Source organism: Thamnophis elegans, chromosome 7, assembly GCF_009769535.1.
Source record: "Thamnophis elegans isolate rThaEle1 chromosome 7, rThaEle1.pri, whole genome shotgun sequence".
Taxonomy (NCBI): domain Eukaryota; kingdom Metazoa; phylum Chordata; class Lepidosauria; order Squamata; family Colubridae; genus Thamnophis; species Thamnophis elegans.
In genome coordinates, this window is record NC_045547.1 from 70,827,985 (window position 1) to 70,844,987 (window position 17,003).

The 17,003-nt window shown below is 37.9% G+C and overlaps 1 protein-coding gene across 7 annotated transcripts in view; it reads right to left on the reverse strand.

Moving 5' to 3' along the window:
- Nucleotides 1-280: 280 nt before the first annotated feature.
- KIF21A (kinesin family member 21A) overlaps nt 281-17,003 on the reverse strand; it is a 93,721-nt gene continuing 76,998 nt past the window's right edge. For 3 of the 7 annotated variants that reach the window (XM_032220957.1, XM_032220958.1, XM_032220956.1), the window contains 10 exons: nt 16,319-16,432; nt 15,590-15,718; nt 14,181-14,219; nt 10,844-10,977; nt 9,757-9,937; nt 8,100-8,264; nt 5,814-5,931; nt 4,959-5,129; nt 3,457-3,656; nt 281-1,727 (listed from right to left, as the gene is read on the reverse strand). In XM_032220957.1, coding sequence (XP_032076848.1) covers nt 1,634-1,727; nt 3,457-3,656; nt 4,959-5,129; nt 5,814-5,931; nt 8,100-8,264; nt 9,757-9,937; nt 10,844-10,977; nt 14,181-14,219; nt 15,590-15,718; nt 16,319-16,432 — 1,345 coding nt within the window. In that variant the 3' untranslated portion in view covers nt 281-1,633. The remainder of the gene's footprint in view (nt 1,728-3,456; nt 3,657-4,958; nt 5,130-5,813; nt 5,932-8,099; nt 8,265-9,756; nt 9,938-10,843; nt 10,978-14,180; nt 14,220-15,589; nt 15,719-16,318; nt 16,433-17,003) is intronic. The other 4 variants (XM_032220961.1, XM_032220960.1, XM_032220962.1 and 1 more) reach the window with 3 other exon arrangements.

A 17,003-nucleotide genomic window follows, 5' to 3' on the forward strand; every position in this document is an offset into this window, starting at 1 on the left:
TTTTCTTTTTCTCAGAAGGTCGCAAAAGGGGATCACATGACCCTGGGACACAACAAAGGTCATAAATATGAACCCGTTGCCAAGCATCTGGATTTTGATCACATGATCATGGGGATGCTGCAACGGCCGTTAAGTGTGAAAAACAGTCATAAGTCACATTGTTTCAGTGCCTTTGAACGGCCACTAAATGATCTCTTGTAAGTCAAGGACTATTTGTATGTAAAAGTATCTCTTTTGGGAGGAGGGGAGTACAATAAACAAAAACCAATGACAAATAGTGTGCATTCCGTTATGTGGTGTTTTTTAATTTAAGCAATGGACTATCTCAAGCTATACATTTATAAGCTCATCTTCTCCATCATTATACCCAATAAAACAGTAAAACATTTTACTTGAAAATTATTCTAAACTTTTAAAAATAGCTGAATTTACAAATTAAATCCCGAACATTTGGATAAATTATACATATCTTCCAATCTGCACTCACTACAGCATTTTTAAAATTCACTCAGGAACCCAGTGTCTCTCTTTATAACTCACCTATTTACAGTCTCTCTTGATACCGTTGTTACAATTCTCTTACGTAGCTTTCAAGGTTCACAGACATATTTCAAATGTATTTAGCAGCATTATCAAATTAGATTAAAAAGAAAGGAAACCTTTAGAACATGAGATGAAAAGCACTCCATGTGGAAAAAAAACCAAAAACAAGGTCTTTCTCTATGAATACTGCGGTAGGCCGAAGCCCTAATAAAATGTTAATTAGATAGCATTTTAGTTTTTAGTCCTGAGCACAGAGTAGACATAAGCTGCGCTACTTTGGTCAATAAAAGTACAGGGTTATGTAACATTCATTGTTAGCAGATTATAGGATGCTTCCAGAGTTTTATTATGCAACTTTCTCCTGCCTCAACAATTTACCAAGATGAAATCCAGACACTGGATTCCTAGATTTTGAATTTCCAGTCATCCCACATTTTCCCACCATGACTGCCATCTTTTTCTTTTGAATGGAAAATAAAGTTAAGGAAGATTTATTAGTTGCACGATTTCTTTTGACTTATGTCAGTTTGGAAACAGTGACCGTCAAAAGCAAGTAATCTCTTCCAGTTTATTGACACTCCAGTCTCAATATTTCATACAGCAGCAAAATTCAAGTAAACGTTATTAGGAGCCCCCTCCATTCCCTTCTGTTAAAGGCTTTGGAAATGAGATAAAATATACCGGTATATTTTTGGATAACTGTGAAGTTTCATTCCACAGAAGGGTCAATGTGAGGTACAATGTAGGACAACTTCACATTCCAGGTTACAGTTTTTCAGACCACCATTCAAGGTCACAGATATCCAGTTTGATTTTGCCAAGTCTTATTGGTACACACACATTAAGCCATTATAGGTTAGAACAAGCAATCACACAACCCCAGACAAAGATATATAAAACCAACATTTGGAACGCAGTATACATAAGGCAGCTCTTAAGGGCAGCAGTTTTTAGCAGAATACGAATGCCTAAGAGTAGAACAATTAACAATTCTTTCAGGTACTACCATTTGCCTATAAATGCAGAGCAACTTCAGTGAGGGCAAAGCTTATCATCAGAGCTTGAGATGTTCTAGTGATGCAACTCTTTTTCAGTTACTGGCAATATCTTCACTTGTATCACCTGGATCAGAGAGCTGTCCATCTAGACTGCTGGGAACTTTCCAGATTTTCACCGTTCGATCACTGTAAAACATGATTAACATTTAAAGGGGATGAAAACGAAACATGAATGAACTGTTCAATTAAATGAAGCTGACCTCTGATTGGGAGAGATTATTGTTCTTTATAAAGTAATTACTCATACAGTACAACTCTTCTCCATTGGAATAACTTTTTCCTTAATGAGATGTTTTTATAGAGAAGGAACCATCTTAGCAAGTGTCAATTTATAAATGGGCACAAATGGGAGTGAATACTGTTTTGGCTTCCATGGTTTGTTTTCCAAAAGTGGAGGATTATTAAGCCATATTAGTGTTGTGGCCCGCCAGCAGAGCTGGCAGCAGATTCAAACAGTGAGGAGGTTGGGGAGGAACACGTACCAGTCCTGGAGTCTGGGGAAGACTGTGATGAGGGCTCTGTGTTGGAGGCAGAGATGGGGCCACAGCCGTATGCCAGTTACCAGCTGCCTTTAGAGGCAGACATCAGTGAGGCAGATGAACAGCTGGAGCCTGTTCCCAGTGTGCGCATGCACAGAATTGCCAGACAAAGGCAACAGCTAAAGAACAGGGGTCGACTTGGGAGTAAGGCCACAGGTGGACGATGAATGGCCCTCCCAGAGGAAATAAAAGAGGAGCGAAAGGGGAGTGGAGTTTGCAGGAGACAATTAGTTCACTTAATTGGTTTGTGACTCTCTGAGACTCCTTGCCAAGTTTTGCAGATATCGGCCTGTCAGCTCTCCAAGCCAGATAAGGTCTGTGACTGTAAATCCTCCCTTGAAATACTTTGCTGAATGTGAATGAGCAAGATTCACAGTAAATGAATAAAAGGGTTTTTTATTGGGACAAGGAGTTTGCTTCATGCTCTTGGGAAGCCAAGGTCAGAACATCAAATATGCAGACAAATTTCTAAATTTTGGATTTATTGAAAAAGCTGTAAGACCCATACTGAGTAAGTATGTTTATATTTTGTATAATTATCTGTATCGTCACTTCATACAGGAGTGTATATAATCAGAATACTAGGCAATTTATTATGCTTATTATTTTATTTCTTTGTTAAAATGTATTGTAAAAAAAGGCTCATGCTTCACCTCAATGATAATACTTTGAATTAATTCCAGAAATAAAGCATAGGTAGTCTTCAACTTACAACTATAATTGGGACCACGATTTCCACTGCTAATTGATGTGACTGTCAAGGCCACCACAATCCCTTTGATCTGAGTTTCCATCAATGAACTTCTTGCTAGCTTCCCATAATCTAAGTCAGCTGGCAAGAAGTTGCAGGTCCCAGGCCGGTAGGTAGGTAAAAGACTGCTACTGAGTGATGAAAGGAAGTGAGGGGAATCAGGAGGGTGCATGAGGGTATAAAGGTGCACAACAGGCAGGGATCAGAAAGGGTGCAAATGGAGTAGCTAGGGAAAGTGCAGAGATGCGGGAGACTTACCTCAGCAATTTGCAACCTCCCCTGCTGTCTTCCCCACTGACTTTCTGGGAAAGACGAAAGGGAAGGTTACGAATGGCGATTGTGGGTATTTGGGGTGCTCAGCAACCAGTCATTAGGGGCAAATGGATTGCCAAGCATCCACATCACAATCCTGTAACTATGGGGATGCTAGAATGGCTGTAACTCCAAGAACAAGTTGTAACCCCCATTCATTCAACGCCATTGTAATTTGAACAGTTGCTGAATGAATGGCCATAAGTTGAGGTCTACCCATATAACTACAGAACATAAAAAAAAAATAACTCACTCAGATGCAGTAAAAATCTGGCTGGAATTGGAGCAGATGGCATTAATAGGACTATCGTGTCCTTTTAGTTCACTGATTGGGGCAAATGTGTCTCCATTCCAGAGCTTCAGAATGCCTCCTCGGCAGCCGCTCAACAGCACGGAGGAATCAGGAACAACACCAAGAGCGCAAACCCAATCCTTGTGAGCATTAGGAACTTGCTGAAAAGAAAACCACAAGTTGAGGCAGAAAAATGTCAATACCTGTAACTAGGGACAAAACCGTTTCAGAAAATATGAACTGGACGATAATTAGATGTGTAAATCAAAATAATGTGCATTCTATTACAGATATTCCTCAATATATGAGCACAACTGAGACCAGAACTTCTGTTGTTAAACAACGCAGTTGTTAAGTAAGTTGTGCACAATTTTATGACCCTTTTTACCATGGTTGTTATGCTAATCACCACAGTCAATTGAATCATGTGGTCATTAAGTGAACCTGGTTTCCCCCATTGACTTCCCCAGTGTTCAAGTCTATCAAGATCCTTCTGAATCTTGAGCCTATCTTTTAAACTGTTGACTATTCCCCCCAAGTTGGTGTTGTCTGCAGATTTGATGAATTTCTCTTCTATCCCTTTATCTTCACTTTCTAGTTATCTCAACCTTCCTAATGCCGCGACCCTTTAATACAGTTCCTCATGTTGTGGTGACCCCCAACCATAAAATTATTTTATGTTTTCCGTATTTTTTTTGAAAATATGCGTTTCCCAATGGTCTTAGGCAACCCTTGTGAAAGGGTCGTTCGACCCCCAAAGGTGTCCTGACCCACAGGTTGAGAACCACTGATCTAGATCATTTATGAACCTTGGGTTACCCACCTGCATGCATGCTTCCTCCTTGCAGAGGTGGTTCCACTGAGGGCTACATGTTGAATGTAGCTGGTCAACCAATAATGGTCTGGTGGTAGTGGTGGCTTCCAGATCCCATTGCAACTGGTACAGTGCAACGGGGCCGGGCATCCATCACATGCATGCACGCAACATGTGCGCATGTGTACTTACCATCCACGATGCTCCAGCTGCACGGCAGAGCATTGCACAGGCACCGTACCCTCCATGCGCGTAAGCCCCGATTGGCTCAAATACAGGTAAGGAGGGCAGGCGGGCCCTCCGGAGCACCGTATTGGAATAGTACCTGGTACACCCAGCAGGCACCGGTATGCCCATACTGGGGCGTACTGGTCGTATCCCACCACTATCTGGTGGATAGTACTGTCTATCCCACATTGTTTTGTGTTACCAAGAAATAGGTTGTGGTCTACTTTGTCAAATGTCTTACTAAAGCATACATAAACTATATTCATACCTAAACTACTAATGAAGTTATTTTGTCAAAGAATGCAATAAGGTGTGTCTGGCATGATCTTTTTTTGACAAACCCATGTTTAGTTATAATTTTTCTAATAACAATTGTGACAATAGTTCTTATATCATAATGCCTTTTGTGTTTTAATATTACCTGAATTAGATCTTTTTGAGCCAAGTCCCATTTTTTAATTCCATTATCTCTGGATCCACTAAAAAGGTTGTCACCCATAATAGTAAGTGCTTCAATGCCATCATAATGAGGAGGTTCAAAGTTGTGTGTAGGGCTTACAGTTCCAAGAGCTCCTTCAGTTATATCGAACATCTGGAATAGAAGAAAACACTTTTATATCTGCAGAATTGTTTTGGCTAGCAATTAAGCAAACATGTATGAGGAAATGCATCCCTCCACACATTGCGTTTTCACTCTCCCCGACCCCCCAAAACACTCTGCAGGCCAAAAACGGGCACATTTTTGGCAAAAACAGGGTGCGCAGGGCACTGCAGAGTGCTTCTAGAGGCCTGGGAGAGCAAAAACGTGACATGCAGTGACACACGGAGGTCAAAATTTTTTTTTTTCTTGTTTTCCTCCTGTAAATTTAGGTGCATCTTACAGTCCGAAAAATATGGTGTGTGTGCGTGTGTGTGTGGATAGATTGATGGATGGATACACACACACACACACACACACACACGCAATGGATTGCTATATAAATTTGAAGAATGAATGAATGAGAGAATCTATCTGAAGATTTTTCAATGCAAATAAGGAATTCCTACTTTTCATTCATAAATGTTCTCAGAAAATGTCAGCTTGGCCAACCTTTCAACTGTAAAAGACAGATTAATAATACATTCCACTCCACTGAATTCCATAAACTGGTGTTTAAATAGTTTCATACAGGACTGAAGTGTCTCTACAAAACTTGTAAGGAGAGAAATAAGAGAAAGTTCATTCCTGAAGTTTACTTTCATACTGATTGTTGTTAAAAAATGCATGAGAGATTACCTTTATATAATGGTCCTTGGAGCCAGTAATGATGAGATCTTGTCCATTAGAAATGCGATCTACTGTGAGACACATAACTGGGCCCAAGTGACCAGTTAGTTTTCCTGTAGACTGAAATCTAGAAGAATAGCAAAAGATAATACTTCAGAGACTTAAAGTAGCTTAATTATTTCAAAATCAAACAAATTACCTGAACTAATTTCTTTTTCAAACTATACTAATATTAGGCCGGTGTAAATCATCGAACAAGTGTAACATCATCTGGATCGACAGTATTTGTTGAAGATGAGTACACTTCTCATGACCTGCTTTGAGAAATTCCTGGCCTTCCCCTGAGTATCTGCAGGCACCAAATATATTTCCACAAGAATAGCTGGTAAAGCTTTTTATATATTTACTTGGAGGTAAAGCTGGGTTCCTACCAGTTCGCACCTATTCAGTAGAACCCGTTCAAATCTACCGAACTGGTTAGAAGAGGTTCCACCAGTGGACCCGGAAAGCAGGCCACACCTACAGAAGAGGTTCTAAACTTTTTTGAAATCACCACTGGTCCTTGGATATGATTATTCTACATTATCATGCTCATATTTATAAAACTTAGTGCCTCTGTGAAAGGTAAGGATGACTACTGCATTTGTAGTGCAATCAGAACATTCCGTGTGTTGAAGTTGTTTTAACGCAAACCAAAGATGCCTTTTAAAAAACAAGTTTACATAATATTCTTATGCATGCCAGTGCTGTGTGTGAGGTAATTTAAGGTGGTTCTGACAAGTGTTGCCGGCATCTTCATATCCGGTCACATGGGCGGCAAGCCACTCCCATCCGGTCACATGGGCAGCAAGCCACTCCCACAAAGGAGGCCACACCCACAGAGTAGGTTCAAACAATTTTTGAAACCCACCACTGAGGTAAAGGTACAGTTGGTAGACTTGGCCCACCTCAGCAGATACTTTTTGGGTATCACTATGAAGGAATGGTGGTTTTGAGAAAAAAACCAAGCATTTTAACTCATGTATATAGTGTCTACACAAACTCTATTTTAAAGGACTGTTCTTTACTTCAGAAAGTTGTTTCTTAGATTTATTTTTCGAAAATCCACTTCTGTACTTTATTTGTGTGAAAAAAATGGAAACGGAATTGTCTTTCTAAAATAAATTCCCTTAGATTTATTTTTGAAAAATTCACTTCTGTACTTTATTCATGTGAAAAAAAATGGAAAAGGAATTTGTCTTTCTAAAATAAATTTAAATATTCTGTTTTTTACATAATTTTATCAGACTATGCATCTTTCTTGGCTTTGAATTTTCCCCTTTGTAAAAGGACACACTTTTCTCTTTGTAAAGAAAAAGAAAGGACAAACCATACCCTTACATATAGTCACCATACTCGTACATTGTCACTATAGTCATACATTGCGCATGCATTTGCAATTTAGTGCTTGTGCTGTGAGAAGAAATGATGATATATCAGGGTATCTACTACAAATATTTAATGAACCCTGATAGTGACTAGTCCTTGCTAGTTTTTTTGGCCTGCCGGTGGCCAGTGGAGTTGGTAGAGGAGTTGGACAGTGTGGAGGTTGGGAAGGAACATGGGCCAGTCCTGGGGGCTGAGGAAAGCTCAGATGAGGGCTCTGCGTCAGAGGCAGAGAGGGAGCTAGACAGCAGTGAGGCAGAAGAACAGCTGGAGCCTGTTCCCAATGTGTGCATAAGCAGAGCTGCCAGAAGACAAGAACTACTAAGAAGGTAGGGTCAACTTAAGAGTAAAGCCACAACTTGGAGGTGATTATCCCCTCCTCAGAGGAAACAAAAGAGGAACAAATGGGGAGTGGGATTTTGCAGGAAACCATTCATTCGGTCTGGAAAGTTCTGTTTGGGATTATAAGAGAGCAAAAGTTTTGCTTTGCCCTGTGTTTGGAAACTAGTTATCTGGCAGTGCTCTAAATGAGATAAGGTTCGTGTTGATAAACATTCCTCTGAAAGACTGTATGCTAAAGCAGTGTTTCTCAACCTTGTCAACTTGAAGATGTCTGGACTTCAAGTTGACAAGGTTGAGAAACACTGTGCTAAAGCCTTGCTGACTGTGAATGAAAGAGATTCACAGTCATGTAAATAAAAGAGGTTTTGTCGGGACCGAGACTTTGCTTCTTGCTTTCTAAGGAAACCTGGGTCAGAACACTGGCTTCCAAACTGAAAAAAATCGAGTGCAGATTACAATTGCCAATTCATTTGGGCACCAAGAACTGCAATGCTCCAGCATGGTCAGTAAATAATTTGGAAACATTACCTCTTCAGGTCCCACATTCTGACCACGTTTCCTGCAGCTGCATATAGAAAAGTGCCTGTTGGATTTAAGGCAATCTGATTGATCTGGTTCTCACCAGCTGGAATTGTAACAGTTCTATTGGTATTTCCAGAGCAAGCATCCCCTGGCATTGTCTGGCCTGAAGATCTTCATTTTATAAGGGAAAAAAACAAAACAAGACAAGATTGGATTAGATTTTTTTTTTAAAAGAAAAGAATGAGTTCTAATGTTATCTGTCCATTGCTGAACACAATAAAACGATGGGTAGATGCACATTGTTTCAAAATGGAAGGCTTACAATTTATTTATTTAATTAACACATTTATGTAGCTGCCTATGTCACTAAAAGTGACTTTGGAAAGTATACAAGCAATAATGAAAGCAATATCACAACTACCCCAGAAGTGTTCTGTGTGAGATTTGGGTGCATTCTCCCATGATCTTATTTTATATTTTATATTAATTGTTTTAAGGATTATTTAAGATTTGTTTTATTGCATGCCACCTAGTGCACCAATGAGAGAGCAGCTATATACATTTGATTAAAAAATATGAAAAATAAAATATATTTATCACACATCTTGCTAACGTTGAGTGTTCTAATCAGGCAGGCATTGAGGCCCAATTTAATGTGAATGGATTCTCTTTTCCCTTTGAGATAAGGTAAAGGTTCCCCTTGCACATATGTGCTAGTTGTTTCTGACTCTAGGAGGTGGTGCTCATCTCCGTTTCAAAGCCGAAGAGCCAGCACTGTCCAAAGACATCTCCGTGGTCATGTGACTGGCATGACTAAATGCTGAAGGCACATGGAATGCTGTTACCTTCCCAACAAAGGTGGTTCCTATTTTTCTACTTGCATTTTTACATGCTTTCGAACTGCTAGGTTGGCAGAAGCTGGGACAAGTAATGGGAGCTCACTCCATTACGCGGCACTAGGGATTCGAACCGCCGATCTTTCTGATCAACAAGCTCAGTGTCTTAGCCACTGAGCCACCGCGTTCCTTTGAGATAGAAGAGGACTAATTTAGTGGTTTCCGCCATGATCTGTGATGCCCTGAACTCTCTAGTTTAAAAGATGAGCAATGTTTCAGGCAGAACCAAGACCAGCTCCCTTGGCTTTGAGAAGACTTTCAAAATGTACTTGAATTCAGAGGCTGATGCAGTATAAGGAAAATCAGAAGACAAAATTACACGCTTCTCTTTTTACAACTTAAATCAATTTGTCACCTTTGTTTAAAGTGGTTGATTTAGAGCTCCTTGCCAATAAAAATTTGGTTTTGTTTTCTCATACTGCATCATGGCTTTATTTTTCCTTAGACTGCATATACCTTACAAGTAATTTTTCAATTTGCCAGCTTAGCGGGATTTACCCAAAGGTTAAAGAAAACAAAATAGTTATTTTGGAGCCTGTATATTCTGCATAATTATAATTGCCTTGGCACTTACTGCAAAATCTATTAATGTTGTGTCAGGTTTCCGAAAAATGCTCTCATTAACTTATGAGATCCAAACCTGGCCAAAGGTATGTGTGGAATGTGCTCCCCCCCCCTTCCGCCCATGGCAACTCAATAACAGGCGTGGAAGTGCTTTGCAAGTTGGTAGTAAGATTATGGTTTTGCTTTTTAGAGTCTCAACTTACGTCAGTGTTCGGATACATTTAGCAGAATCGCGGATGTCCCACACCTTAATATAAGATGTTGAGACTGTGAACACCAAACTAGTATAATTACAGTATTTTACAGATACAACATTGTTAGGGTGACCACTCAGAGACATGATTTCCTGTCCGGTAACCAAATTCCATACTTTACAAGTGCGATCTAAAAAGAAAGAAAAACAACAACAAATAAAACATGCTAGATTATTTTGCACAATATAGGCATTCATGCCTTCGGTTTATTTGTTGCTTCATAATGAATTGCTAGTTTCACAAATTGCATAAATATAGGTAAAAGATGCAAATCAATGTCTAAAAATTATCAACAATTATTATACTAACAAGTTGCTCAAAGAGTCAACTAATACTAAGCAAAGGAACAGACACATAGGCAGCAAAAATTCTATGTAAAGAAACATTGAGAGCAGGCAATAATATTTTCAATTTTAAAAAAAACAGAAAGCAGAATACTTTCCTTGGCTACAGTAGTGATATAGTGATATTCTTACAAAGCAAATCTGTATTCCATATCTTATAACTTATTGTTAGGTTATTGTAGCGTGGTGCATGTGAAATTCCTTTTGAAATAAATAGAAACTTCAGTGGCTGTAAAATATAATTATACGATGTTGCAATTAAAATATCCTTTTGACATGGCTTTGCGTGCCACTTTAGGCGACACTTGCCATTGGTTGGCTATCACGGGTATAGAGTTTATAGATACAGTCCTCTAAAAGTTTTATTATCCCTGCTATTGTTATCTTGTCCTGCCAAAAACTTAGGCCGATATTTTGATGATGCTTCCCATTATACCTCGCAGCTATTTTTTTCCCAGCCAAATTTCACATTGCTCCAAATTGAATCAGTTTGCCCTTGAATCTTGAGTTGCGAACTTTCGTGCCTCCTTGATTTGACTTTCAAATCTTCCATTAAAATGTAATAAATGGATTCACACAGGCTTAAAATGTAACCTGTTATTCTTAGAACATTTCATGATCCATTGGTAACCCCATCAATATTGAAAGCAGGCTTCAGAAAGCTACATAAGCCCCATGGAAAGCCATCAAACCTTTTGATCCAGTGAAGAGAAGATCATCGGTAGAATCAACACAAAGCACAGCCTTCATGTGACCTTCAGCAATATAGATACACTGAACTGGGGAGGGTCGGATACATTTTGAAGTAACTGGGTTGATTATGCCTCTAAATGGTAAAAAGAAGCATATATTAGTCATGGTGTCAAGTAATTTTTAATCTGATTTTACTATTCCAGCCACCTAGCCCTGCATTAGCGGAAATCTTTCAGAAAGATTTAGATTAAGAATACGAGCCATGGTGGCCCAGTGGTTACAATGCAGTACTGCACGCTATTTCTGCTGGCTGTCTGCAATTTGGCAGTTCAAAAGCACCACCAGGCTCAAGGTTGACTCAGCCCTCCATTCTTCTGACGTTGGTAAAATGAGGACCCAGATTGTTGGGGGCAATAGGCTGACTCTGTAAACCGCTTAGAGAGGGCTGTAAAGCACTGGGAAGCGGTATATAAGTCTAAGTGCTATTGCTATCTATGAATTTATACTCTGCTGTGGCTATGTAACAGGCCATGCTCTTTGATCAAGTGAATGTTTCCCAACCCGTGCTTCTTGGCCAAGAGAACAGCAATGGAAAAGATTAGCTTGATCATGGACCAAAGAGTTCTGAGCAGCACACATATTTACAGATACTATCTTCCAGCACCACGGACAGGTCCAATTACTGTCCTTAGTTAATTGCTGTTGCTTCATTAAAGAGACAGATTAAAAATATATATATGGCCAAATCAGAGTTTGAATTGCACCAAACAAGGCAGCATACTTTCTATATCCAGTCTATTTACTTATCGAAATCCATATTCTACGCTAAGGAAAATTAAATTATTCCCCAAAAACATTTACTAGCATTTTTAATTATTTAAAATAATGAAGAGGAGAGGGCAAACATATTACTTCCTCATGGTGCCCTTTATCTAATCATAGCTTTTATTATGTGTGAGTACACATATGGTCATACATACATTTACACATACTTTGCCAGTTTCATTCATGATTGTACACACATATTTGGTAATGATACTAACAAAATAATCTGCAAAGCTCCTGAATGATCTTTGGATGATTTCCCAAACAATTGATGAAATATTTTAATTTCTTCCATTGAGTTTACAGGCAGAAGGTTCTTGGAACAAAACTTTATTGGAAAGAGGCATGATTTAAAAGATTCTTCAACTTCCTATAGCCTTACAAACACTCAACTCTGACCCAGAAATCCAGAAAACGGCAATGGAAGCGCAGCAAGGGAATTTCGAAGAAAATTACTCTATAAGCTCCTGGATCAAAGAAGCTTTTTCAGCAGAGCGATACCACATCTACACTTGCACGAACCTCATAACAAAGGAAGCAGCATTAGGTTCGGTTAGTACTTGGATTAAAGAGTGTGAAGAAATCCCAGGGCTCTAGTTTAGTGTAGAAAGCTGAAGGCAATGGCAAACCACTTCTCCACTGACACTAAGAAAATACCATGGACTTTTTCCATGTCAAATTTGACTCAAGGAGATCAGAGGTTTATAAACCTCTGTAGACAAGGAGACAACATTTAAAGGTTGGATTCAGGGAAAATGAGTAAGTTTAATGATGTATCAGATACATACTTCTAATCTCATATCGATCAGCAAATCACTATCCCTGAGATTATATTAAAGCAGAGCCAATACTACATTTTCAAGATGTGAAATCTGAAATCTAAATTATAAAGCGAAGAAGTACAGAAGTCGACATTCCTATACTCTGTAGACCCGCTAAGAATATAACTATAGGAGATCTGAAAGAACTTATTTATTAAAATGCTAATGTATAATATATAGATAATAAAAGAAAAGAGTTATGTAGATTAAATTAAGTCTTAGGAAATATGAAAAATCTTTCTGCTGTATAAGTTATAGATTAGAAGACTGGAATATAATTGAAGCATGTATAGTTTTATACCTGCTTAAGGAATGTAACTATAATTGTTGTACCAAGAAAAAGGCAATAAAGACCATAGGAAAAAACTTAAAGTGTTAATAAGAGCCTTCAAGCTCTTCTATTTCTAAAAAAAAAATGGATGTTTAAATAATAAATGGTTTAGACTTTTTGTATCTTTCAAATATAGGCGCTTTATGTGTGAATAAAAATTTGCAGGCTATATATATATGTATGTATGTATATATATATGTATGTATGTGTGTGTGTATGTATGTATATATATATATATATAATGTGCCTGCAAATTTTTATTTACACACAAAACATATATCTGATGTATATATATATATGATGTGTGTATATATATTTATTTTAAGATAACTAGAAAGTGAAGAGTGAAAACAGGCATTAAAGACAGAATGAAGTCAGTCAGTAAAAGTTGGATTGCAAGCAAGGAAGATAGAAACTATTTAAGAAAAAAACTTTTATGTTGTATCAGAAATCTCCAATAAAATAAAAACAAGCTTAACTGATACTCATTCCATTTTTTTAAAAAAGGAATTAAATGTGCCAGGAATTTGTCCAAATGGGCTAAAGATATATAGAAATAGAGGTCTATGTACCAAAAGATGCAGACACACTCAGTAACAATAAATGAAGAAACAATTAGAATACGTTCTAAGTATTCAATAGTGTTCTATTACCTGAAAAATATTACTTGTTACTTCATTCTATAAATGAAAGCACAATTTAAATACCGGGCAGTTAAAGAAAATCCTTATACATAATTTATAATTTGCAACATGTTGATTCAGAAATTCCTTGATTTTTAGTTATATCCTAGTCTCCTGTATTGAGAATTGGTTGCAGGGATTATTTTTGTCCTAAGCTGAAGGTTTGAGATTAACAAATGCTTGTGTGATTATTGATAATTTCTATTCCCTTTACTTTGATGGGCACAGATTTCCCTTAGAGATGGACTGCTTTTATAGCACCTTTAAGATTTAAGAACGGTTGTGAATGTATGTGAATCTAAAATGAAAATGTGTCTTTCCTACCTAGTTTATTACAGCCTGTCACTTTCAACAAAGCAAATTGAGAGTGTTTGCCATGGGTTTATTAAAAGATGAAGAGAAAGACATAAGGAAAAACAGGCACACCACCCGGACACGATTTCCAAAGAGAAATTAGTGCACATGCTAGAGATATATTGTTTTAAAAACCAAACAGAATAAGAATGCTTCAGAAAAAAAATGATCCAAGAGACATATGAACATTTTGAGGAGCATGGGATTTTTTTTTTTTTAATCATGCAAAAATGTTTAGTTAGTTAATTTAGGAACTGCAAGTAAAAAATATTAAGCGTAACACTAAGAGTCCAGAAGATGGAAAGGAGGAATACAAAAGTACCTGTGTACCTCCGACAGAGAAGAATCACTTTCATCAGACCTACAATAAACAGTAGTAAGATTATGAAGAAAGATTATAGAAATCATCAGAATAAAGAAAGGAGGGTGGGGGAAACAGCATTGTTACGAAAAGGTAGAAAAAACAACGTGTAAACTAACACCTAAACAGGCCTAGCCAGGTTTGATAACGATGGAAGAATATGCAGAAAACTCTTTTTCACCGGGGAAAATGGAGCTTCTATCAAACAGATTTTCTACAAACCATCTCCAGCTTCCTTGATTCTTTCTTTTAAAAAGCTGGGGGACAGAACTTTTGATAAAATGACTGAATTTAATAGGTAGCTTTCTGCCTTTTTGTTCATTTATACATGCATCGGGCGGGGATTGACAAGGATCAGTTTTGCAATTGCAGTCAAAATCGTAATTGCTGTTAAGAAATTAACCCTTTGTGCTTTCTTCTTTTGAACTGAGGCAGTTATATGCTTGTAATCCTTTAAAAATAGCCCAATGTTAAAGAATATATCAATATATTTTTAACAGTTGAAGATACTTGCATTCCTCAACACAATCGATCAGTTGATGTCGGAGTAACGATTATGAAAGCTCAAAACAGATCAATAGTTCTTGTATACCCTTATGTCCAATTGCAATAATTAACACTATATAGAGAATAGCTATTTCTTTTCGCTAGTATAAAATCATTCCAAGCATAGGCTAAAAGATCTCAGTGGATTATAACAACTGTTAGAAACATGTATAGCGAATCACAGATTTGGGAGGGGGGGAGACATTAATTAAAGATAAAGCATAGGAAGACCAGACAAGAAATAAAGGAAAAAAATACTACTGCTAAAAACATAAAAATTAAACACTATATTAGCTGCAAAAGTGCAGCACGCTTGCAATAAAGAATCTGGATGAATTCAAATGACTACCACTGGAAAAAAAAAATACTGCACAAAGCAAGTACTGAAATTTCCTCTAGTTGATATTTCTAGTTCTTTCTTTACCCTCAAAGTGTGGTTTCTGAAAGTGCAGATTGCATTATATTGCAATGCAATAATTATATGAATGCTGGCCTCTGCATCATTCAACAGTACAGAAACTCACAGAGTATTCCCATGCCTGAAAAACGTTTAAATGAAAAAACTGGCTCTTTGGAGATCACAGGAAAAAATATTTTCACACAGGCATAAGTATAAATTTATGTATATTTCAGCAGGAAATGTTTAGGTAATTAGGAATGTTTTATAATATTTTAAAGAGCGTGGAAGCAACAAATGAGCTTTTTTTTTTTTTTAGCTCTTAGCATGAGATGGCCATAGCCAAAGCATTCTGAAGCTCTGTTGAAGGCTCACATGCGCTTTGGGTACCATCACTGCTGTGGGGAGGTGGATCCTTGTGACTTACTTATCCTTCTGAACTGATGGGCTTCCCTGAGAAACAGTAAGACGGTTAAAAACATTCAGTTCATTACGGGGCCGGCTTGGTGGGGAAGGAGGAGGTGAGAGACTAGCCTCTGAAGTTCCAGAATCTGAGCTACAAGAAAAAAATTAAACATTAAAAACCAATTGCAAATAATAAATAAAATAAATAAAAAATAAAAGCAAATGAAATAAAGAGCTTAAAACAGTGTTTCTCAACCTTGGCAACTTGAAGATGTCTGGACTTCAACTCCCAGAATTCCCCTGGCTGGGGAATTCTGGGAGTTGAAGTCCAGACATCTTCAAGTTGCCAAGGTTGAGAAACACTGGCTTAAAATTAAGAATGTATGCCAGGGACTAGGTCACTGATGCCTTTCATTTAGTAATGTTTACTGCAAGCTCCTCTGGTAGAACGTAAAGATTATAAAACAAACCACCACAAGATGGCAGTATAACAACTTAAAACGAAGCCTATGCATAGGGGAAAAATGTAAATAAGAGAGCTTTACAATGGAAAACATTGGTTCAAGATTGAGAACCCTCAATAAGAAGTAGTCAACATTAATGAAGTTTACACACCACTTTTCGGTGGGCCATTAAGCGAGGTGCAGAAGGAGAGTTACCAAGTCAGCTTTCTTCAACAAAGCAAAATCACTCTCAATTTCTCAACGACACTAAAGTCAATAAAATCAACCTTTAAAGTAAAGCATCTTACTGTTTTTGTTCTTTTGACTTTGTCTTATCTACAGATTTATCATAGTTTTTTCTCTTTGATCCAGGTGAAGGTTCTGGTATTTTTTTGTCTGTTGGAGATGATAATTGTTTGGACCTATCAGAAAAAGAAAAAGAAAACTTGGGTAGACAATCGTAATTCAGTGGCTGCTATTATCAGTAAGAGTTTTGCTGAAGTTAGTTGACAAAGCGTCACCGGATTTGTAAAAAAATATTTTCAGTAATTGCAAGATACGTATTTTTTTATATACTACCGTATTTCCCTGAAAAGAAAACCCAGTCTTATTTTCTTTTGACCCCCGAAAAATAGCTAGGGCTTCTTTTCGGGGGGGTCTAATTATTGACTCACCTCATGGCAGTGGTACTAACAGCCCCGCCCACTTCTTCTGCGGCCACTTGCCGCCATTCACATGCACCACCCCCAACCTCTGTTTTGCCGTCAGAGCCTTCCAGAAAGTCCTCTGCAGCTGAGAAATGGGCTCTGGATTGATGCATGCAGTGCCCCCTGGCTTCCGTTTTGCCTTCAGAGGCCTTCCAAAAAGCCCCTGCAGTCGATAACAGAGCTCCGGCTTCTTTTTGGGGTGGGTTATATTTTGGGGGAAACACGGTATTATAAGACACTCAGAATGGGATAGGCAGCTTAACTCAACTGTAAGCAGGTAGATAAG